Raw genomic sequence first — 26579 nt, forward strand, 5'->3', positions numbered from 1 at the left:
TGATTTTAAATCATAAAATCTAGAAGAAGTAGAAGGTCAGTCACTTATATGAAGTAAGGCGCAATCTTCTGAATAATAGCACAACACATGCAAAGTTCGGCACTGTCTCAAAATGTTTATGAGAAGAGGTGAACATTTAAGTGAGCCAGCCTGCATATACTATCAGGCGCGAAGTCACAACACAATTTAATAAATATGAAATCCCAAAATTGTGTAGAAGTCGAATGCCGGACATTGATTATGTTGCGCTGATCTTCAGGAGCTAGCAATTTGCTTCAATCAAGTGACTCGTCTTCGACTTCTACACAATTTTGGGACTTCATATTTATTAAACTGTGTTGTGACTTGGCGCCTGATAGTATATGCAGGCTGGCTCACTTAACTGTTCACCTCTTCTCATAAACATTTTGAGACACAGTTCTGAACTTTGCGTGTGTTGTGCTACTATTCAGAAGATTGCACCTTACTTCATATAAGTGACTGACCTTCTACTTCTTCTAGATTTTACGATTTAAAATCGCGCAGTGCCAATCCCCATTATCTTATATTGCTTCTTCAACTGTTTTTGTGAAAGACTCATTCTTTAATTTCTTATTTACCTATGCATTGTTTATACATTTTATTCGGCTGATGATGACCCAGATTGGGGTCGAAACCGGTACCGCTTCCGCTTATAATTAAATAGGAATGTTACACTATATTTCTTATTTACTTGTAATGAACAGGTTGAACTACGTTATTTGTTATTTCAATTTAATTCTCTCACAACCTTTTCAAGGACACAGTTAAAGAGAAGTGGGCGAAGTCCATTACCTTGTCTCACCCCTGTTTTTATCTCAAAGCTTTCCGAGACCTTGCTTTAATGTAATCTTGGAATGGGTGTTAGTCAAGGTTTCTAGAATGAGTCTGCAAGTTTTGTTGTCTAATCCCAGTTCCTGGAGAATTTTACGAGTGTTTCTCTATCAATGGAGTCGTAGGCCTTTAGGAAATCAATAAAGGTGATTACCACCTTGCGGTTTCTCATTTTGGAGTATGCAAGTACAGTTTTAAGGTTGGGGATCTGTTCGGCACAAGATCGATTCTTCATCAAGCCTCCCTGATAATCTCTGAGTTGACTGTCAATATATACTGCCTGCTCTGTGCCACGGCAATTGTGTTTACAGTGACATTGCAGATGGCAGCACTTACTGCACCCAGAGCACATGTTGGTTAAATGAGAGCCGTAACACCAATATAAAATGAAAAATAATCCTTAACATGTTCCTAATTGAGAAGATAATGTACATACAGAAACTAACATTTCACATTTGAGCTTGGCTTAGGATACAGAAACGTAAAATACATAAAATCTTATCAGTTACAATAGATATATTAGGATCATCCCACTACTGCACGGTACATAAACATTTCAGAATTTTCTCGACACGAGTAATGAAGCACCTTTTCAGTCCTTTTCTTACTGTTATTTAACAGCAGTGGACGCAAAAAAAAAAAAAAAAAAAAAAAAAATCACTATTTCGCTGACCCTTTGTTTGTGACCAGATTTCAGGATACGTTTTATAGCACATAACGCAGTGCACGCATCCGTCATGTCATCACATTCACCACCCAATCGCACTGCACTAAACAGAGCTCCTATTGCGTCTCCAGAAAATCATCTAGTGAGAACATAAAATAATCGATTTTGTAACAGATAAGACACACATTCCACTATAGATTTCACAGTTAGCGAGACAGCATCTGCTGTCTCATTAGTCAGACATTTCTGACGTTTTGATTACAACTGAATTATTTTAACGTACTCGATGAAATCATCCTTCAACCATTGTAAGTATTTTATCTGCTGGTGAATAGAAATGCACACAATCTGGATTGTTTTGTCGAATGTGCTGAATTCTGTCAATGACGTCATGGAATGTGAAAAATTGTAAATTCATTCCATGAAGCGCACCATCGATTCCGCATGTGTAAAGTCTAAACATCCGATTATAAATGGGCATGGTTTTCTTTCATGAAGCGAATAGCAGCAGCGACTGCTGGAGAAATATTTGTACAGCAGAACATTCGTCTTTTCCAAATTCCTCTGTTTATTTGTAATACTGAACAGGCTTGTTTTTGTTTTCTTTTACAATTGGCTTTACATCGCACCGACACAGATAGGTCTTATGGTGACGATGGGATAGGAAAGGCCTAGGAGTGGGAAGGAAGCGGCCGTGGCCTTAATTAAGGTACAGCCCCAGCATTTGCCTCGTATGAAAATGGGAAACCACGGATAACCATCTTCAGGGATGCCGACAGTGGGGTTCGAACCCAATATCTCCCGGATGCAGGCTCAAAGTCGCGCGCTCCTAACTGCACGGCCAACTCGCCTGGTCGAACAGGCTTGGATGTCAAGTCTCTCTGGAGGCGATAAACTTCTTTAACGTTTTTGGAGGTGATGACGCCATTGCTGTCATTTCACTGTCTAGGAACTGGGACCTCACATTTATCAAAAGATAATAGTGAAAACAGAAAAGAAATTTATGACTAGGATAACGTGGATGAGTCACATAGGTTCTCACTTTTCCCTCTCCAAAATGTTTAAACATTGGTTCTATGATTGTCAGTCAACGGCATTAATCATTTCGGAACTAAAAGGGATAGATCGGAGAAGTCTTTAATGAGGAAGTTGGCAGCAGGAATAGAGACCTTCTTTGAAAGTCCGTGTATAAAAAAACACAACAGTTTATTCACGAGAGCAGACCATCTCCAGAAACCATTTGGGAATAGGTTCACACTGTAGAGACTCCATAGTCGGGAACGAAATGATTTTTAAAAGGTTCAATAAGATGGCTGACACGACTGACGAGATGGCAGTGAAGATGACGTCACTCAGAATTCCGACATGCCGGTAGCAGGACAGGGAAGTTGGCGGCGCAAGGCGATAATTCAAACGAAAGCAGTGATCAGGTTTACTGTGTGGTAGGTCTACTGCTGAACTGACAGAAACAAATGACTGGCCATTAAGTTATTTTGTATCAATATTTAATTATATGATAACATGATACCCTTATCCCTTTGTTCTACGGGGTCGAGTATGAAGTGAGACCAATCTTCGTAGTGAGTTTTTACGGCCGTATGCCCTTCACCAGAGGAATTAATGAGATGTAACGAATGACGTAATATGAGTAATTAAAACGGACTTTTGTATGTACCATAGGTCTAAAAGTTGTGTTCACCATTTATTGTCTTTTTACGTTTAGAAATACTGCCTTCTGACTTAAATTGCCAGTATAACTAAAATACATTCTAAGTTTGTTAAATAATAGTATAGAATGTTTACACGTACAATTTATAGCTCCTTATAGCCTAGAAGTCATGTGTTTGTTGCACCAAATTTTGAGGTTATCGAATATTGGAACCTCCTTTACTATTTTTGGCTGTAAAAGTGGGAAAGAAAAGGGGTCTAATACATAAGTAAATACGGTATGTCTCCATATTACTTGTATAATACATCTTGGCATCAGGAAATTCAAGAATCTTTATCCCGTACTAAGCCGGCATGGACGTGCCACCACCTCCTAACAATGATAGTAAATGGCGTTAGGCTAGAGGAGCATCATAGAGAAGTGTGCACGCAAGAAAAGTAAAAAATAGAGCAAACCGACAGAACAATCAGGTGGTAATATATCAAGTAAACAAGGAAGAGTATTGGAACCTCCCATAATTAAAAAAAATCAAGATGTAAAGATCCCCAAAGAATTATCAAGGCACTCACCAAAAGTCATTATCAAAATTTTAAAATTTTTAAAATAAACCTAAAATTAAATAATATTTACATAGCATGAAAATTAAAAGGAAGCTTTAAAATCTTGGTTCACAATGAAGTGGAACAAATATTAGTGTTATACTTAAAATCTTGAAAATAAATAAATAAAATCTTCAAAATAAATGCAATATTTCTTGAAAATTTACTATTTTGTCAACTAACAAAATTCTGGTGCACCAGACCCCTTTGAAATATATCTACATTAAATGAAATTTACAATTTAACAAAGGAAAAATGGGTTGGGTGGCAAATACTGTAGAGGGCTTTTGACAGCATCCAATGGAGGATCATTCCCGCAATACCCACATTAATGTTGGTCCACAAACCCATCATATTAAATACCAAACGTTACATAAATACAGACCACAATGTCCATGCAAGCCCGCATAGAATAGAGAATATTAAGCCAAATAATACTGTAAATATAATTTAAATATTTAAGCCATAATTGGTATGGAAATTAACAAATACACAACCCGACATAAATAATAGAATGAGGCAGTACACGCAACCACAAGAAAGTAAACACACTATCTCACCTCAAGACCACAAACAATCCATTATTATATTGACAACGGCACACACAAGTTAACACTATCACAGACGAGACAATAATCATTAATTATCAATTACGTAATTTTCAAGCACGAAGAGATAAGCAACAATAATAGGCAGAACAGATAAGACAGAACCGCATATCGCTTTCACTAGGGCTGTCCAAAACCCTTGATTAAAACCATAGACGTTACAAGTACATTGTTGAAATGTTAAGTTAATATTAATGCGGGTTTACACGAATAATAAGGACAATAATTTCATAAAATGCCTGCAGTAGAGATGAAAACAAAGCATTCCAACCCAATTTTTTTTTTTTTTGCTAGGGGCTTTACGTCGCACCGACACAGATAGGTCTTATGGCGACGATGGGATGGGAAAGGCCTAGGAGTTGGAAGGAAGCGGCCGTGGCCTTAATTAAGGTACAGCCCCAGCATTTGCCTGGTGTGAAAATGGGAAACCACGGAAAACCATCTTCAGGGCTGCCGATAGTGGGATTCGAACCTACTATCTCCCGGATGCAAGCTCACAGCCGCGCGCCTCTACGCGCACGGCCAACTCGCCCGGTCCAACCCAAATTAAATATTCCCCAAGAGATATTAAAATTTACAAACTTACGATAATAATGATAATAATAAAATAAAATGTAAAAAGTTAGAGACTTGTGTAAGCATAGTATTAGGTCAAACACAGGCCGAAACACACGAAAGGATGCATAAATCACATATAAGAGAATTACAACAAAAATAAACACGTATATGTGCCCACAATACAGCAACAATAGAGATGATATATAATATTAAAAATTTCAAATGGTAACCGCACACGCATCCAAGACACAGCACAGAAAATCACCCGCAAATACACAGAAAATTAGAATCAGACTAAGGGAACAACAAATTTAAAACAAGGCAATGGAGAATTTCAAAGTTATCTAAGCACGACAATAGCCTTCCGTTACATACGACACACACACTTGAAGCAAGAACTCCATACCACCAAACTGAGATACCATTGACATCCAAATTAAAACACGAAATAGAATATAAACAATACACACCAATAAAATAATATTAACAAAAATAATTTATAAAACATACTTACAAGGAGGCGGGGGCCAAAGGGGTAGTATGTGGTCCTGTGGGTTCACTTCTTGCTGGTGGAAGTGTACTAATAAAACACAGGAAATGCCATTTATTCCTACCAAGTCTGATACATGCATGTCCACGCCGTGGCCCCTGGGCAACGGGTACACTGCGTGTACACGGCTAAGTCATGTAAGGGCGAAAAAGCGAGTTCCTGACGCTTCAAAAAATGGGGACCCACCAGCTAAGGGAGACAACCCCGAAAGAAAACATCAGCTCTCCAGGATTGCTGGGAGTTGGCGTTGGGCTGACAACCCAATCTGTAAAAAAACTCTCGTTACGAAATCTGAAAAAGAAATAGCCAGCCGGACCTTTTTACGACGACCTCGCAAACGTGTAAAGGACTTGAGAATTGGTTCGTGGAATGTTTTAACTCTTTACCAAGCTGGAAACCTCAGAAGTTGCTCGATCAGCTGGATGAGTATCGACTAGATATTACTGCTATTCAAGAAGTGAGATGGAATGGTGAAGGAGTGATACAGAGGAAAAATCACACGGTATTCTATAGTTGCCACATGAAGGATCACATGTTTGGTACTGGTTTTATTGTCAGTAAGCAGATAAAACAACACCTTATCATGGATTTTTGGGCAAAATCGCATAGATTGTGCAGACTTAGAATTAGAGGGAAGTTCTTCAATTACAGCCTTATCTGCGCACATGCTCCAACTGAAGAGAAGAGCGACGAAGATAAAGATTCATTTTACGATGAATTGTATGAAATTTATAATGAGAGCCCAAGAGCAGACTGTAAAATAATCTTCGGTGATTTGAATGCAAAGATAGGAAAGGAAGACGAACACAGACCTTGTATTGGAAAATATAGCTTGCATGATATTTCTAATAATAATGGAATCAGGCTTACACATTTTGCATCCTCAAGAAATATGGTAGTGGGAAGTACAACTTTTAATCACAAGGACATACATAAAATGACATGGAAGTCTCCAGATGTAAGTACTTTTAACCAAATTGACCACCTCCTAATAGATGCAAGACACTTCTCTAACTTGATGGATGTTAGAAGTTATAGGGGGGCCAATATTGACTCTGACCACTACCTTGTGGTAGCAGCTATTAGAAGCCGAATATCTAATGCAAGAAAGGTACAGGGATCCAATGCAAGAAAGTTCAACAGTGCTCGGCTGAAGGAGCCCGAAACTGCTCTCAGATATGCTAGCTTGCTTAATGAGGCCCTGACCGATATGCCTAATAGTGAGAGTATTGATGAAATCTGGAAGAATCTTAAAGACACACTATCAAAAACTGCAAATGAAGTTTTAGGAAGGGAAGAGAAAGTCTGGCACAATGATTGGTTTGATGAAGAGTGTGCACGAGCAACAACCTTAAGAAATGAAGCATACAAGAGAATGCAACAGAGGAACCACACCCGAAAAGCAGTGGAAGAGTATAGAACTTCCAGAAGAGAAGAAAAGAGATTGCACAAGAAGAAAAAGAGACAGTATGAGAGGAAAAAATTAAAAGAAATGGAACGGTTGAAAGGGATGAATGATGTGAGAGCTTTCTATCAGAAGTTAAATAAAAGTCATAAGGATTTCCAGCCTAGAACAAGTTTGTGTAAAGATACAGATAGTATAATACTGGGCAGTAAGGAAGCAATACTAGAAAGATGGAAACAATATTTTGACGAACTGTTGAATGAAAGTCCAGGTGATAACCAAATAACCTTACCTCCTGTAAATACAAGAAAACCAGACATAGAAGTACCGATACCTACTGTTGAGGAAGTTGAACTTGGCATTAAGAAGTTAAAGAATAACAAAGCCCCAGGAATGGATTTAATACAATCAGAGCTTGTAAAAAATGCTGGAAAATAATTTGTTAAACACTTTCACAAACTAATGGCCAAGATATGGGTAGCTGAAACAATCCCTGATGAATGGAACGTAGGTATCATCTGCCCGATACATAAGAAAGGTGATATCATGATGTGTTCTAACTATAGAGGTATCTGCTTATTATCCATTGCTTATAAAATATTTTCCAATATTCTCTTTAGCAGATTGGTGCCTTACGTGGAAAATGCGGTTGGTGACTATCAATGCGGATTTCGCCAAGGAAGATCTACAATTGATCAGATCTTCACAATTCGCCAGATACTTGAAAAATGTAAAGAATTTGGAACTGATACACACCATCTCTCCATTGACTTCAGATCAGCCTATGACAGCATTGATAGAAGTAACCTCTATGTAGCAATGGAGGAGTTTGAGATCCCTAAAAAATTGATCGCCCTTGTGAAAGCTACCATGGAAAATATTCAGAATCAAATTAAGATCCAGAATATGTTTTCAAGTGCTGTAACGACCAAGAACGGAGTTAGGCAAGGAGATTCATTATCATGCCTTTTGTTCAATATAGCTCTGGAGAAAGTTGTTAGAGATGCAAGTATCAACACAAGGGGAACCATCTTATAGAAATCAGTTCAAATTTTGGCATAGGCCTATGCAGATGATATTGATTTAATCGCAAGAACACCAAGAGCACTGAAAGAAGCTTTCACAAGCCTCGAAAAAGCAGCAAGAAAGATGAATTTACAGATTAATGAAGGGAAAACTAAGTATATGTCCGTGACCAAGAAAGACTACCTGAGTGGGTCTACATTAATAGAAATTGGCTCGTATAAGTTTGATGTTGTGCATAGCTTTACCTACCTTGGATCAGAAGTTAATTCCAAGAACAATGTTAGTTCTGAAATCCAAAAATGTATACTTTCTGCTAACAAGTGCTATCATGGCCTCAGAAAACATCTGAAGTCTAAGTTGCTGTTTAGGAAAACTAAAGTCCTGATGTATAAGTTTTAGTAAAGCCTGTATTAACATATGGTGCTGAGACCTGGACACACTCAAAATCTGATGAAAGACAGCTCGGTATATTTGAAAGAAGGATTTTGAGGCAAATTTTTGGGCCAGTGGAAGAAAATGGTGTCTGGAGAAGAAGATATAATCATGAATTGTATAATTTATATAACGAACCAAACATTGTTAACTGTATAAAGATCAAAAGGTTGGAGTGGGCAGGACATGTGTTGCATGCTAATGACAGAATGATAAAGAAGATATTTAATGCAGTACCAGAAGGAACCAGGAAAGTTGGCAGACCAAAGTTAAGGTGGGAAGAAGGAGTGAGAGAGGATGTAAAGATAACTGGAGTCAAGAGTTGGAGGAGCTCTGCACTTAACAGGAAAGAATGGGGAAAACTTCAGAAGGCCAAGGCCCACAAAGGGCTGTCATGCCAGTGATGATGATGACTTACAATGAGTTCGTCTTTTTTCTTTTTCTAATGCGTAATGAGTATGTAGGAATAGTTTACCATAGGCGTTTGCCTATTCAGTTAAAATAAGCTCCATTCTTATAAATGTTTAGTCATGTATGAGGCGAACTTTGTTGATACTTGTGAAGTGATTAATGTTATAGCAGTAAATTAGCAGTAAAATACGCTAACCAAATGGAATTATATGCTGATAGTTCAATAAAACATATTATATATCTACATTAAAATATTAGCAAACATGGTTAAACATGCTTGAATGCATTTTTGAAAGTCTAAAACAGCTGATAACAATAAATCTTGCGTTGTTTTGCAGTACGTATTACATTGAAATAATGTGAAATTTGCCCATTATACACACATATAAACACATTAAAATATTAAAACATTGTGAGATATGTTTCGACGCAAATGTCTGTTTGTAGTCTAAATTAACAAGTAACAGCACATTCTTATGTTGTTTTAAAAAGACTGATGAACATGCGAGTTACAAGCCTGAATTTGTATAAGCTTAGCCGATACACTTTGTGTATAACTCAACCACTTTATCTTTCTAATTTTGTTTTTGTGACTTGAACATAATCCTGGCTTGTTTGACGTGGCTGATGTTCTGGAAATTGTTCAATTTGAATGACAAAGTCGTAATTATTGGTGGCTCTTTCCTTTCTTATGATGTTGGTGTTGGTAAATATCTGTAAGTCGAAATGAATGAATTAGAAATTTTGTTGAATTAAAGTTTGCGTACTATTGTACGAGTTCTGTGATAATCTACTTACTGTTGTCGAGTGGTTGAGTTGTATGCTGCTTGGCTGTCTGTCGCGTATTATATCTCGTACTTTTGGTGTTGGTGTCGCCTGTTGTGAGGGGGGTGGAGGGGTGAGTGGGGGAAGCTTCGGCGTGTGTATGGGCGGAGCCAGGTATGTCTGCTGTCTGTGCTATAGCTTGCGTATGACGTTGTTTGTTGACTAATCTGAGGTACTCATTCTTTATGATAGGGATAATTTTATTAAATAAAATATTAGTTTTCTCAGTTATTTCATTAATATTGTAATTGGGGTTTGTATATTGATCAAATGTTATGTATAATTCTTCGTTTATATTAAGCAAAGGACCTTTGGGATTTGTATTTAATATTTTCAAATCATTACCTATACCCGTAAATTTATGCTTGTACTCATGCATGTGCTGACCTATTGCAGAAAAATGATTGTGCTTGATGGCATTGACGTGTTGCAGACCTCTTAGTTCAAAAAAATTTAGTTTAGTAACAATTCAAAACAGGGCGAAATCACTGTGTCAAAAATTCAGGCCGAAAATCTGTCTTTGCAGAAACACCATCACATCGAATGGCCAGGAGGGGAACGGAAGCGAAAAAGTTTGAGAAACCAAGACTGAGACAATGTGCAGGCGAAATGCATGTGACAAGTGATGGAAAAACGCTGCATTCTCAATTTCTTCTCAATCTAGCGGTCCCGTTCTCGATTACTGTTTCACAATGTTGGCTGGTTTGTTTTCCTTATTTTAAAAGGTCAGGAGGGCCGCGACAAAAATTGAGAAGCTGACGGATGCAAGGTAAACTGTAAGTGACCATAGTGAAAACCGTCAATGAAGTTCCAATCTGTAATGGAAAAAAATGAGGTTGTGTGAGAAACTTGGGCTGATAAGTAAAAAATGTAAAATGGGTGTGAAGAAAGCTTTAAATTTATGGTATTTAAAAGGTGGTTGTTTTCTCGAAACGGCCTGGCATTCTCAAAGTTAACGGTCCTGTCGTACAATCGGGTCTATAGTTGGCTTAGCTGTGTTTGTAAGGATGGAAGGAGCAGAGGGGAAAGGGGCGGTACAGGGCTGGTGGTGAGAGGGTGGGGAGGGGGGAGTGGTGGCGAGTTGGAGAGATGGAGGCGGGGTTTGTTTATATTATATAAGTTCTGCCAAATATATGGAACGAATGTTTCAAGTAGAATGTTTTTTTTTCCTGTTGATTTCATTTAAATTGTGAGAGGGGTTCAAAAACTGATCTAAATCGATGTGGATGCTCTCGAGAACGTTGAGCAAGGTGCCTTTTTGTTCATAATGCAACATCTTAAGATCTTTATCTATTGAAGTGTATTCGTGGCTGGAAGCTTTATGATTATATTTGAGATGTTCGGCGTATCTTATGACAAAATTGTGGCCTGTTTGACCTACAGCTGGAATTACAGGATTGGCACTCTAGTTTGTAAACTCCAGAATTCAAATATCTATTATTAACGTTATTATTGTTATTGCTGACGGTATGTGGATTGAAAATGAATTTGGAGTTGGTGTGGGAGGTTCTAAATGCTATTTTGATATTGTGGGTTTTTTTAAATGCTACTATTATTGAAATTGAATGTGGAAAACTTTTCTTTAGGAGCGGAGTCTTTTTCTAGGATAGTCTTGGGCCTGCTCTTATATCTATTGATGATTCTGCTGATGAAGGTTCTACTGAAACCATTGTGTTCGGCAATATTGTTGAAGAAAATATGCGGAAACAATTCTAGCAGCGTTAGGGTTGATTTTATGAGCTCTCTGACACCATAACATCCATTTAACCCATAAATAATAATTTTTTGGAAAGCTGTAATAAATTATATTATCAGTTTTATAGGCCATATTTTTACATTCTGCAACAGCGCCATTATTCCTTCTTTTACTCATTTTACTACCTCCAGGCACTAAATGATAGCATGTATTCTAAACATCACTCACACATTGTCCTAATTCACTTAATAAACACGCAATAAACAATTAAACAGCTGACCGAAGACGGCTTACTAATGTTACCGCTTGGAACACGCTGCAGAAATGTCCTCACAGTAACATCACAAGCTATGAGAGCAGTTAGCGGAGGAAAGCGATTCTGGCACCCCCTGATTCAAACCCATTTCTTCACTATTCCAACCATTATTGCTCTTTTCCTATACACCTCACACACTTGGTGAAGAATGTCAGCTGGTTTAATGTTTTGCGTATTCAAGAAACAAATTATGAACTGTATCTCCAAGTCACTAAGTTGATCTATTGTCTTGAACATTTTAAACATTCACTCACAAGATGGCCACACTATGTGAATGTTTCCAATGTTGCATGTGGCATGTCAATAGATGTAGGAAGCCACTATGTATGCTTAACATCACAACTGCAGTGCTGCATCAGAAAGGTATGAAAAATATACCTAAAGAAAAAAAACAACCAACAAATCCAACATATAACATACAGTTAATTTTACCAAAGTATGTAAACAACTCCAAATTTGATTAAGAATTTTAAATCAAAAATATACTTCTATCTTTCCTTGTATTTAGTATACAACAGGAACTATACCATAATAATACTGACCAAGTCCACAAGATGCAAACTGTTCTTCTTCTTGAAGCAGTGTAAGCTTGATAATGTCTTCTCTGCTAGCATGCTGCCTGTTCTTGCGGTTACCAACTGAATGTTTCAGTGCAATCTGTTCCAGTTCATCATCAAATCTTTTCAGGTACCTGTCAGAAAAAACAACAACTTATATTCGTTCACAAGGTATTCAAGAGGGTTCACACTACAATCAACCTGTGCTATAAGATGTACTGATGCCCCTAAAGATAGTCTATCTGTAGCAACTAGCAAAGCCATACAGGGGGAGGAGGTAGCTACCAAATAAATTCTCTCTTTAAAATTCAAAGTTACGTTTTCTATAAGTGATTGAAACAGGGCCTAAACTTCTAGCATAAAAGTTACATACATACATACATACATACATACATACATACATCTTCATAATAGACAGTCATACCTTTCAGTACTCATTCTGCAAAAAAAAAGAAAAAAAAAGAGAGAGAAAAATGACAGGACAGCCAAGAGATGACAGCACTGCATGGTTTGTTATTTGTAGTAACAGCTCAGATCACGGTCAGTCTAAAACACGTGCCAGCTAAGTAGAGGAAAAAGTTGAACAACATTCGTAGCATGATTCAATTCTTGAGTAACAAAGGTGCTTTGATTGGGATAAGTCCAAGCTTGCCCAACGTCCCGAATTTTATGGGACAGTAGTACTTGTAATAAAGACGATCCTCTCTGGGATGACAATTGTCCCGTTTTTTGCTCTTTTGAACCTTGAAAAAAATACGCCAATTCCATTGATTAATACCAACCTTATTCATTCCATAGTTTTTTGACTGATGTGAGAGTGGGTTCCTAAATTCTTGAGTTGGCCAACCTAGTGTACACAACACAGTAACAGACAGTTACCTGAGAAAGGCTAGAAGAAAAAAAAAAATCAACAAACACCACTGATCTACATTTATTATTTTATTAATTTATTATTGTATTGAATAGGTGGAACATCTTTCTCTTTTTAGCATTGTTATCACTTGTTTACCTAGTCTTTTCTTGAATGATTTCAAAGAAGTTTGGAATTTATCAAACATTCACCTAAGTAAATTATAGTTCACATCATGAAGTTTATCACATGTAATAACTAAATTAGTCCATTCCTTAATAAATTGATGTATAAACTGATATTTGCCCTAATTTGTGCCCTTGAATAAAAACTTTATCTTCATATTATGATCTTTCCTACTTCTAAAAACTTCATTCAAGCTTATTCGTGTACTAATGCCTTTCCACGCCATCTCTCATCTGACAGTTTGGAATATATCACTTATGATATAGTTATTGATTCCCATAGGGAACCTGAAATATTTGTCTTCAAATAGTAAGTTTATAATTCCAATATAATTGGTCCATTATTGGACATTATAAATTTTCCAGCTAGCTCATTCTTGGTTGCCAGGCTAGTGCATTCCAATGATATTGGAATTGTGAATTTACTCATTCAGGACAAATATATCAGGTTCCGTATGGGAATCAATATCTATATCATCTGACGGCTAAGCAGGCATCAATTTTTGTACATGTGACAAAATCTCTCAAAGTGAATTGGCACTGCTGGTGGCTCCAAGTAGCCTACGCCATGGCCTTCACGGTATGCACTAGTCATGCACCTTGGTAGGTGTGCTAGTTACCAACCGATGAGCCCAAATTGGCACACTGTGGCGAAACATTGGCAACTAAGAATGAGTTCGCTGGAAAATTTATAATGTTTAATAACAGACCAATTATATTGGAACTTATTGCAAGTAATAAATTTAATTTTTGATCTGTATTGAATATCATATAATTATTAAAATATCACATTATTTATTAAACAAATCCACCCATTCAATATAATACAATTATTTATTTTATTTATTTAGTGTATGGCCCATACAATCAAATTGAGTTTAGATATAAAATATATACATATTTACATAACAAGAAAACAATGAACAAGAAAAGGCTCCCTACAACTGAATGTCAAGATCACTGATCCACTGTATTGCTTCTGGAGTTGCCATCAGGAAATCCACTTTGCTGCCTGTGTATGCCCGCGTTTCACACTCTCTGACAATATGATGTATGGTTTGTCGTGCAGCTCCACAGTCACACGCGGGTGTCGGCAACTTGTTCCATTTAAACAGCATGTCTCTGCATCTGCCATGGCCTGTTCTTATTCTGTTCAGTGCAGACCATGTTTTACGTGGTAGTTGGAATCCACTTGGAAGTTTGGCATTCGAGAACATACTGTGCAGGTGCGTCTCCGTTGCTGCTTCCCACCGTCTTCTCCACTCTAACAACCATGTCTGAGGCGTTACGTAAAGTTGGATGGCGTGAACGTAATCTGTTTTGGTTGATAGTTCGTAGATCTTCGTGTACAGGTAGATCGGGGTTCCTTAAGATTTTATTGAATTCCTTGATAAGAGTGGTGGATCTGCGTAAATCAGATGGCATTATTCCAGATAGAAGCGGGAGCCAATGAGTTGGTGTAGATCGAATTGTGCCAGTTATTATGCGCATAGTGGAATTCAATTCAGTATCAATGAGTTTTGTGTGATGACTGTTCATCCATACTGGAGCACAGTACTCAGCACTTGAATATACCAAGCCTAAAGCTGAAGACCGTAAAACGCTTGCCGAAGAACCCCAGGTAGTTCCACAAAGCTTATGAATGATGTTGTTACGTGTTTTCAGTTTCTGTGCAGAGCCCAGCAGATGTTGCTTGTAGGATAGTGTTCGATCCAAGATTACTCCAAGATATTTTGGGTTCCAGTTGTGGTGAAGTATCCTGCCACAGAAACTTACATTCAATTTAGTATTTGCTAAGTGATTGTTTAAATGGAAACAAGACACCTCCGTTTTATTGGTGTTGGGCTTAAGTCTCCAGTTCCTGAAGTAAGTTTCCAAAATGGACAAATCCCTTGTTAAAATCTCTTCAGTTCTCTCCAGTTCTTTGTGTTGCACAGCTAATGCTATATCATCAGCATAGCAGAATTTCCGTGATGTAACTTCAGGAAGATCAGATATATATAAGCTGAACAGGAGTGGCGATAGGACTGAACCTTGAGGCAAACCATTTTTAAGCTTCCTCTCCTTGCTCACATTGTTCCCGATGATAACCTGAAGCCTCCTATCACTCAACATATTGTTAATAAGTCTTGCTATCTTCATGTATGGTATGACCCAGAGAAGTTTAAAGACCATACCTTCCCTCCACACGGTATCAAATGCAGCAGTGAGATCAACAAAAGCAACAGATGTTTTCAATTTTCTTTGGAACCCCAATGTTGTAAGTGCCAAAACTTGATCACAACAGCTGCGATCTGGTCTGAAGCCTGCCTGATCCATGGGAATGTGCTGTAAAATGGTGCTGCTTATTCTGTTAAATATGAGTCTTTCTAACAGTTTGTAACAACAGCTAAGGAGGGCTATGGGGCGATAATTTTCTGGCTTGTTGTTGGGTTTGCCAGGTTTTAAAATCGCAATTATCTTAGCTTTTTTGAACTCCAAAGGCATGTGTCCAGTTAGTAAGATGTCTGTGAAAAATGTTGCCAGCCATTTCTTCGCATTTTGTCCCAGATTGATCAAGAACTCGGGATGAATTCCATCGAAGCCAGGAGCTTTAAATGGTTTTACATCTTTTAGTGCTGTATCAATCTAGGATACTGTGAAGGGATTTGCATATTCTGAAGACTGAGGTGCTGTTGACTTCAAGACTTGAAGTTGTTGTCGAATATATTTGGTGTGTTTCTTGTCACCTGGAACTCGTGACGTTGCAATGATGTGAGAGGCAATTTGATCTGATGTAACTTCAGCCTGTTCTCTGCATACTGGTGGGCCGCCTCCTAATTTTCTGAGAAGACTCCAAGCTTCTCTGCTAGAGCGAGTAAAATCTATCCTCTCAACTGTTTCTATCCACTTATGCCTTCGAGATGAGTCCAGACTGGACAGAAGCTTGGTTGCTATGTTAGGATCTCCACATCGTTGAAAGTCTTGATATAGTGCTTCACTTTCTTCATTCCATCCAGGGATATATTCTTTGCGATAACCTCTTGGAATGAACTTCTTAGCTGTTTCTATAACTGCGCCAGCAAAACGCCTATAGTTGTTATATTTAGGAGGAATCCATCGGATGCACTTATCAAGTTCTGCTGTGAAATTGGTCCAGTCAGCTTTACGAAAATTCCAACGAGAATGTGGTGTTGATCTAATTACAGGGATTGTGATACCAATTTCAATTAGGATGGGCTTATGTTGGCTATGTGGAAATTCACCAATCACTTTTCTCGTGATGTTTTCAGGAAAACCACTTTCATTACAGCTTACAAAACAGAGGTCTGGATTTGTATCTTTGATCCATCTAAATGTGCCCTTGTCTTTAGCATCAAAAATTAAATGGAGGTCATTTTCCTCTGCCCATTGCACGAGCATTCTACCATTTTCATCATTTTTGGAGTACTTCCAGAGTCCATGGTGACTGTTAAAATCCCCAACATAAATTGCAGGATGCTTTGCAGTATGTAAGACATGTTAAGGCCAAAGAATGTTAGGTGGTTTATAGACATTTGTTATAGTAATGCCATGCAACTGTGTGACAACTGTATGTATATTTCCATCCGTATTTTCAGAAATAAGCGAGGCTTCATTTATGTTGTTACGGATGTAGGTGGCTATTCCATACACATCGTGATATGTCACTCCAAGAGCAGTATAACCAGGGATACGACCTCTGCTTCGAAACTGATCTGCATTAGAAACATGCGTTTCCTGAATGGCGACAATATCAATATTGTTGTCCAATAAAAGTTTAGATAGATAGTCACACTTTGCTTTGCTGATACTTTCGACATTTAGTTGGAGGAGTTGAATCGTTGGTCCAATGTTTCTTGTTAGGAAGCTCTTAAAAGAGCTGTTGAGACGTGTTTGATATGTCATTGTATGTAATTGCCAGGAGATCACAGTGATAGACTGGCTGCCAAATATATTGTTGCTTGCTTAGCACCACCCAGGGGTCACGTGTAGGGTATTTTGAGGTTAAACCTACGGACGTGAGCAACATCAACCCCCTACAATACAATATATCTTATATTGGGACTTATATCTTATTATTAACATCCTAATTGGGACATGTTTCGTCCCACACATTGGACATCATCAGCCAATATCTCACACGTCAAAATCATTTCTAATCAAGACCATGACTATGTGTTAAAGGCCTCTATACTTCCTAGATTATAAAGGGTTGTGATTAGAAGGTCCATTTTTAGTGTTTTCATTTGACTATTTAAAAATAACATGTTTGAACATTTATATTAAAAAAAAGTAAGTTACACATTGTGATCAAGTAAAGAATCTGGTTAAAAATTTCGGGATTTTGATTACTATCTTGATATAGAACTGTTGTATTTTTAAAAATCCATTTAACAGTGTTTCTTTTGCTACTTATTGATGTTTAAGTGACATTTATACCAGCCCTCTATTGAGGGTGTGACCCTAATTGTGAAAGTTTGAATACTGGAAGTCAAAGTTTTTGAGGTTATTATTATTATTATTATTATTGAAGTGTCAATTCCGGCATCAATCTTTGCATCTGTTTGTTGGCGTGACGGATAAACGTTGTCAAAGTGATTGTTAGTTTCTGTTAAAATTTGGGTTTGCTGCCAACTGTTGTATATGCTGATATAATGGGGACCTCTCAAACTGAATGTTGGAAAATTGTTGCTTCTGGTTTACAGAATGTAGTTTATAGAGATGTCTGCAACAAAATGAAAGTATATTTTAGTTTTAATATGTGTTAATAGATATTAATGAGGAGGCCGCTTTCGAAACTTCTACTTACCTCCTCGTCTCTTGTGTGGCTGACTTGTTTTGTTGGTTGTGTCGGATCGATTAACTGCCGCTGTGCTTGTGCTCCTTGTGTTGTAGTGATGTGAAGGCTTTGGCAAGGCAGGGGGGAGGGGGCGTAGGGGAAGGCGGTGCATTTTGTTTGTGTACTGACTGTGAGGGGGAGTTGGTAGGGGAAGATAGGGAGAGAGTTGTATTTGTTGATTTTGAAGTTGTTAAGTAAGGCAGTTTAAAAATGTTTTTAAAGTTGTTTTATTTTATTTTTAATCTTTGTAATAATTTGGGTATTAGTTCATAAAGAGGGTTTTTGACGTCTATTATATTGTTTAGATTCTGGTTTTTATTGTAATGTTGGTCTAGGACAATATAAATGTTTTCATATTCATTTATTAGTTTACCTTTATTTCACCTTTTAATAATTGTTAGGTCTTGGTCTATTGTCATGTACTGGTGTCCGGTCTCTTTCATGTGTGTGCTCATAGCCGAGAATTTGTTGTGTTTATTTGTGCTGAAGTGTTCTAGGTATCATGTGTAAAAACTGCGGCCTGTCTGCCCAATGTATGATACAAGGCATTATTGGCATGTTAGCCTATAAATTCCTGAACCTGAATAACGATTGTTGTTGAAGTGGATAGGATTATGGTTGAAGAATATATTTTGATTGGCGTTCTGTGTCTTGAAAGCAATTTTAACATCCTGTTTCTTTAGTGGGTTTGAAACTTGATAGATCACTGGATTATTGTATGTAAAAGTAGCGAATTTGGATTTTTCAGGGATAAAATTTGTCATCAATTTGTGTTTAACTTTATCAATTATATGATTGATCATTTTTATTTTGAAACCATTAAATTTAGCTAAATTCTTTATATATTTTATTTCTATTTTAAGATTTTCAGGTGTTAGGGGGATTTTAAAGGCTCTGTAAACTAGGCTGTAGTATGCTGCCTGTTTGTGAGAATTTGGATGTAAGCAGCTGTTTTTTATTGTTATCGGGGAAAAGTTGGTTTTCTATATATATTTGAAATTCAAAGCTGTTGTTCATGCGTGTTGTGATAATATCTAAAATGTTTATGAAATTGTTAATTTAATCTTCTTTTGTGAATTTTATGTTTTGATCAAGGTTATTTAGATAGTCTAAAATTTTGTCACTATTGTTAATTTCTTTATATATTATAACAAATGTATCATCTACATATCGTAGCCATAGGCTAAATCCTTTTATTTTTGTTAATATTTTATTATGTTCTAGAAATTCCATGTAAATGTCTGCCAGAATGCCTGATATGGGATCTCCCATCGATAGACCTTTTTGATCTATATTTTACTATTAAAGGTGAAGTCATTATTATTTAATACAAAGCTTAGTAACTTGATAAATTCTTCTATTTTTAAACTCCTTACTTTACTATGTTTAATAAGATTTCCTTTATTAATATTGACAGTTTTCGTGGAATACTAGAGTACATATTGGCGATGTCAAATGAACACACAACATGTTTGGGTTGTATTGAAAATTTATTTTCTCACATAAATCTATTGCTTTTGTTATTGGGGATGTGTTGTTAAATTTATAAAGTTTTTTAAAGGAAGTTGTGTATGAATCTTGAAGCTTTGTTAGTTGGTCTGTTTTTATGACTGATAATTGGTCTTATAGGGATTTCTTTTTTATGGATTTTGGGTAATGTTCTTGCTCTCACAAACAGGCAGCTTACTACAGCCTAGTTTACAGAGCCTTTAAAATCCTCCTAACACCCAAAAATCTTAAAATATAAATAAAATATATAAATAAATGATGATGCTTGTTGTTTAAAGGGGCCTAACATCTAGGTCATTGGCCCCTAATTGTATGAAATGAGACAAAATGTTATGACAATTTAAGAATCCATAATCCTCCACTGACCAGAATTTGAAAACGTGAGGATGAAGAATGAATGGATGGATATGAAGTTAAAACAATGAGTGGATCAGACCCGCAATGCCCCAAATTCCCAGAAACTAGCGTTAAACAATAGTATTACTGACCAAGGGATTGCTTCTAAAGCACAATACTGAATTGATGATGCCTGTAGTTGAAAAGAGTCCAAAATCCAGGTCATTGGCCCCTCATAATAGTACGTATTGATAGGAAAGTAGAACCATGCTATTTGTCCTGTTGCGGTACTAATCAAAAGTAGTGTAGACTCGTGGTAGTCCACACATTATGGTACTATTCACAGGTAATGTAATGTGCACATGTAAAACAAACCTATGGTGTTTTGCACATTGCAGCTCTATTTTCAGGCAACGCAAACCTATTATGAACTAATACCCAAATTATTACAAACATTAAAAATAAAAGAAAACAACTTTAAAAACATTTTTAAACTGCCTTACTTAACAACTCCTTCAAAATCAACAAATACAACTCTCTCCCTATCTTCCCCTACCAACTGCCTCTCACAGACAGTACACAAACAAAATGCACCGCCCACCCCTCCTTCCCCTACGCACCCCTCACCCCCCCTCGCCACAGCCTTCACATCGCTACAACACAAGGAGCACAAGCACAGCGGCAGTTAGTCGATCCGACACAACCAACAAAACAAGTCATCCACACAAGAGACGAGGAGGTAAGTAGAAGGTAGTGTAAAATGCATCCTGAGCCACACACGGTCGCTAATCACAAACCTATTTTGTACCTAACATAGTGGTACTACGCACAAGTAAAAGCGACCCATGGTGTTCCCTGTGTGATGGTACTAATTACTGTACAAGTAGTCTCATGGTTCTAATTTGATCATCCTTTAGTCGCCCCTTTCAGGTGCCTCTTATGACAGGCAGGGGATACCGTGAGTGTACTCCTTGTCTGCGTCCCCCACTCACGGGGGATTTAAATCCATAAAGAATTTAGCTAAATTTAATGGTTTCAAAACAGAAATGATCAATCGTTTAATTAATAAAGTTAACCAAACCCCATGGCACTAAAGCCCTTGAAAGGCCTTGACCTACCAAGTGACCGTTGCTCAGCCTGAAGACCTGCAGATTACGAGGTGTTGTGTGGTCACCACGATGAATCCTCTCAACCTTTATTCTTGGCTTTCTAGACTGGAGCCGCTATCTCACCGTCAGACAGCTCCTCAATTCTAATCACGTAGGCTGAGTGGACCTCGAACCAGCCCTCAGGTCCAGGTAAAAATCCTTGACCTGGCTGGGAATCAAACCCAGGGCCTCTGGGTATGAGGCAGGCACGCTACCCCTACACCATGGGGCTGGCAAAATTAAACATAAACTAATGACAAATCTTATCCCTGATAAACCTGAAAAATCCAAATTCCCTACTTTTACATACAATAATTTGGTGATCTATCAAGTTTCAAACCCACTAAAGAAACAGGACGTTAAAATTGCTTTCAAGACACAAAACATCAATCAAAATATATTCTTCAACAATCTTCTTCTTCTTTTCTTCATGGGGCCTCTAAATATTAGTTCCTAATTAGCGCTGACCTCCAAGATATTTTGCTACCACATTTTTCCTTCATTCCCACCTAGATATACCTGCTCCCTTCACAAAGCTGCAGGTTGTTCTTATTCGGTCTTCTTTGATTTTTTCTCTCTTTTCACCTGGTAGTCCCAGAGTGGAGTCTGATTCTACCCAGCGCCTCACATTCGAAAAGTATGTGTTCAGCTGATTCCTCTGCTTCATTGCATTTCCTACATATATTGTCTCTTATTACTCCAATTCTATGTAGGTGTTTTTTTCCAGTTCTCCATTTGTTTCTTTTGTACCCATTTTCCTATGTAGTGTCGGGCTTGTCCATAGGAAATCCCGCATACAGGTTCTGGGCCTACAAAATGTGTTTCTGCCTCTTTCCTGACCAGTTTTTCTGCCTTTTAATTTCCTTCTATACCTGCATGCCCTGGTACCCATATTATTTTGACAATGTTGTACTTTGAGAGCTTCAGAAGTGAATGGCAATACCAGACAATTCTGGATATTATCTGGACTGCTTCTAGTGCCTTAATGGCTGCTTGGCTGTCCGTAAAAATAAAAATGTCCTTATTCCTATAGTTCATTTTCAGATTTTCTTCAAGACATGTTGTGATAGCTAACACTTCAGCTTGAAAGACTGTAGTGTGTCTGCCCAGGCTCATCTGGATTGATCTCTCAGGTCTTCCCCCGTTGATCCCTCCTCCTATACCATCCCACGTCTTTCAGCCATCAGTCCACTACACTATATCTCCTTTTTCAGTATTCCATTTGTTGATATCCCAGTCTTCTTTTTTTATTATCTGGGTCTCAAACAGTTTTTCAAAGTTGTACTTTGGTATCATATGATCAGAAGGCATGTGTAGAACTTCCTCTGTTAATTTTACAGTGTCCTAGATTGGGTCTTTGTACATTCCAGCACTCTGATTGTACTAATCTATATGAACTCATTCTAGCCTGTCCTTTTATGAAAATGCCTAGTGATGGAAGGTCTAGTAAAGTATTCAAGGCTTCTGTCAGCACAGTTCTCATAGCCCCAGTTATGGCTAAGCATGCCATTCTCTGTAGGCTATCCAATCTACTACTGACTTTTCCTTGGCTTACTTTCTGCCACCAGATGATTGCAGCATAGGTCATCAATGGTCTAATGATCATTGTATATATCCACATTACCACTGATGGTCTTACCAAGAGATATAATAAATTTCTAAATTCTTTGAAATTATTTAAGAAAAAACTAGGGAAACAACTGATAGGGAATCTGATAGGCTACCTAGGTGATTGCCCTAAATGCAGACCAGTGCTGAGTGATTGACAGCAAGTCATGTACAAAGTTAAAATGAGTTGAATATGAAATTTCCTTGTACATAGTACACCTGATGGTCTGACATGTGATTTGTCATTCTATCATGATGTCCCTTTGAAGGAAAACTCAGAGTCAGAGTTTTGTCTATTGTGGATGTTTACCAAGTACTCTGAAAATAGCAATCAGGAGTTATATTCAATTTTTCAGTATCTAGGTCTGAGGAGAATTATGCAAAAGATAGGAGGAAAGAGTCATATTTAAAGATGCCTGATCATCAGGAAAACTTGCTAGCTGTTACGGCTTTAAAGTTATGCGAGAAATAGGTGAAAAAATTTCTAAAGGATGCCTGGTCATCGGTGCGAACATTTGTGTGATGTTACTTACGCAGAAAATCCATTATTAAATATGGTCTAGCTTAAGAACACTACAAATTTTTCCCTCTTTCGAGGATGTTTGACAATTGGCAACAGGATACCAAACTCAGTGTCCAGAAAGGTGTAAATAAAAAGGCTCTCTCTGATGATCATACCACAAAGGTGGTTAACAAACCCAATGCCGTGCAAAATTAATTTTTGGTTCCAAACTATAGCAAAATTACACACAGTATTAGCTTTCCTACATCTTAATTCATATATTTTCCCACTATACTGCCAACCTTGGAGAAAATACTTCTGAAGAAACATATTTTCTATTGTCAAAACAGTTGAAAGTTAAAAACATCTGTAAAGGCTCTAAACACAGAAACATATCTAGTGCAATATTGTGTTTACAGTGGTCAAAGTCTTCTGGTATGGGCAAGAACAAATTTCTTACTTTCATTGACTTGCCTTCGTATAATCCTTGGCTTTGAAAATATGGAAGTTGTAATTAGTGGGTTGAATAACCAAACAAACAGTAATAAACAAGGCATATACTTCTAAACATTATCATTCTTAACATCTTGATGATGATGATGCTTGTTCCTTAAAGGGGCCTAACATCTAGGTCACTGGCCCCTATTTTAACATCTTAAGAGTACCAGCAATTATTTACATTCCAAAGGGATTATAACAATAGCTCAGCAAATTGACATGAGACATCGCAACACATCACCCCTCTTTTAACGATCAAGGCTTTGGATGGGTCTCTGCTCTCCAGTACTTCTTCAGAGAAATTCAGAGCTAAGGTTAATGGAGCTGCTGGGTTGTAGAGATGTCACTGTCGTAGCTCTGGAGTCATCACTGGTCTGTGTGCTCTCCATTTGCTCTTCATCTGGCTGTTGAGTTGTTTCCTTTGGTAAATCTCAAGTATTATCTGAAGTAGGATTAGAGTACAATTTCTGCAAGGGGTGAAGGAAGGACCTGTTCCGCCTGTGTTTATGATATATGTTCTTGGAGCTTCATGCTGATTGATGATTTGACCCTCCTCTTTCCTATCGGAGATAAAAGCATTAGTTCCCACAGGGAGTTTGAGCAGTCGTCGCACTCCATGTCAATGATCGAAGCTTCTCTTCTGTCTCTCAATACAATGTTTCTCTCTGCCTAATGTAGCTTTGATCAGTCAATACAGGCTCCAAGTTCTGAAGTGCTGTGGGTAAATGAGTCTCCAGCTTACGTCCCGTGAACATTTCAGCTATGAGTCCATTTTTGAGTGGTGTAGCCCTTAGAAGCAGAAGCATTTTGTAAGTAACTTTGCTCTTCAACATGTGGTACTTAAAGTTTTCCACTTCGGCCTCAATAAACCTGTTGCTTTGTGGGAAGCGAGGGCTACACGTGATTAGTCTGAAGTTGTAATGCACAGAAAAGTTGAGGTAATCAGAACATTCAAACTGCAATCTGTAATCAAAATTCTGCACAGGCTCAGTAGTTTTCTACAAAGTCCTTGAATTGAGGTGATATCCGCAACCACAAAACACTGTCGTGCACGGGAGCTCTACATTTCATTATACCCTGATATCCTGCACATAGGTCGTTAAGGGTTTAGTCATGCATGGACGTGGGAACCATACAAGATCCATAATACATCAGGACACCATTATTTATTGACATAAGCTAAGATTTTCTCAATGAGTTCAAACTTTCCCCTGGGCTGGTAAGGAATGTGAGTCAAAGTGCTGGCCAGCGTTACTTCTTTTCCTGGAACATATCTCATAAGACATAACTTGACTCTGTACTTTTAAAAATAGAGAGTAGTGGCTTATGATCAGTCTTGATAGTAATAACACAGGTTTACAGTGATTTTGCTGTTTTGAATTTTTGAGAAAATTTTTGAAGTAATATGCATGTCCTGATGCCAAATATGATATCTGTTTACTTGTATCACACACCTTTTTTTTTTTAAAGTCTTAGTCTTAATTTTTTTGTCTTAGTAATGTTATTGCATACTACACGCTATCTCCTAGTTTTAATCTTTTGTTCCAAGAATGCTATTTATTGGACCTAAAAACCTGTGGTGGTAGCAATGCAGAATGTTGTTGAACTCTTTGCCAGATGGCAGCACTTAAATCCTTTGGGATATGAATTCAGTTGAAAGCTTTAAGTGACCAGCTAGATTTCTAAACGAAGAAGTTTACTTTGAATACGTGTGCATTTATTGTCAGTTTCTGTTTTGTGATTCTGTGAGTATGGAAAGGCGATAGTGTTTGAACAATCCAAATGTGTTTTGTTTCATTTGTGGTAGTTTTGTAGTGAAAAAGCAGTGACAAACACAACCTCATTTGTCACTAAACCTTATAACGCTTATTTTGGAATAAAGTTAGGAAACCAAAACAAGTTATGAGCGCCTCATACAGTGTGCAGCATTTGTGTTGAAGATTTGAGAAATTGGACAAAAGGGAAGAAAAAAGCACTTCGTTTTGGTATACTGAAGATTTGGCGTGAACCTCAAAACCACACCAGTGACTGCTACTTTTGTACTTGTAAGGTCAAAGGTTTCAATGCTAAGAATAAGAAAAACCGGACGAGATGGCCATACGGACAGGGGCACGTGGCTGTGAGTTTGCATCCAGGAGATAGTGGGTTCGAATCCCACTGTTGGCAACCCTGAAGATGGTTTTCCGTGGTTTCCCATTTTCACACCAGGCAAATGCTGGGGCTGTACCTTAATTAAGGCTACGGCCACTTCCTTCCCATTTCTAGGCCTTGCCTATTCCATCGCCGCCATAAGACCTATCTGTGTCGGTGCGACATGAAGCAACTAGCAAAAAAATAAAGAATAAGAAAGGCATAACATACCCCAGCATTGAATCTGCTAGGAGAGCAGTATCTTATGGTCCTGATAATCCAGTTCCCACACCTCCTAAAGACGATACTGAAGTTTCTGATTCTTCAAGCAGTGAAGCATCGGGAACATCTGACTGTGACTTTACCCCTGAAAAATCTAATGTACCAGTACTCTTCACACAATCCATGTTGAATGACTTAATAAAATATTTGAAACTCCCCAAAGATGCAGCTGAACTTTTAAATTCCAGGTTAAAAGAACAAAATCTTCTTGCTGATGGTACTTCAGTGACTTTCTACAGAAATAGTGAAAAAGTTCTTGCGCAGTACTTTATTCATGAAGAGAGACTGGTTTATTGTGACAACATTCCAGACCTAATAAACAAGGTAGGTGCTGCCACGTATGACCCAAACGCCTGGAGGTTATTTTTTTTTTTTGCTAGGGGCTTTACGTCGCACCGACACAGATAGGTCTTATGGCGACGATGGGATAGGAAAGGCCTAGGAGTTGGAAGGAAGCGGCCGTGGCCTTAGTTAAGGTACAGCCCCAGCATTTACCTGGTGTGAAAATGGGAAACCACGG

The 26579-nt window shown here is 37.8% G+C and overlaps 1 protein-coding gene across 1 annotated transcript in view; it reads right to left on the reverse strand.

Moving 5' to 3' along the window:
• LOC136858464 (translation machinery-associated protein 16 homolog) overlaps positions 1 to 26579 on the reverse strand; it is a 48825-nt gene that overhangs the window by 7201 nt on the left and 15045 nt on the right. The window contains exon 4 of the mRNA XM_067138021.2: positions 12157 to 12305. Coding sequence (XP_066994122.2) covers positions 12157 to 12305 — 149 coding nt within the window. The remainder of the gene's footprint in view (positions 1 to 12156; positions 12306 to 26579) is intronic.

The sequence above is a fragment of the Anabrus simplex genome, chromosome 1, assembly GCF_040414725.1.
Source record: "Anabrus simplex isolate iqAnaSimp1 chromosome 1, ASM4041472v1, whole genome shotgun sequence".
Taxonomy (NCBI): domain Eukaryota; kingdom Metazoa; phylum Arthropoda; class Insecta; order Orthoptera; family Tettigoniidae; genus Anabrus; species Anabrus simplex.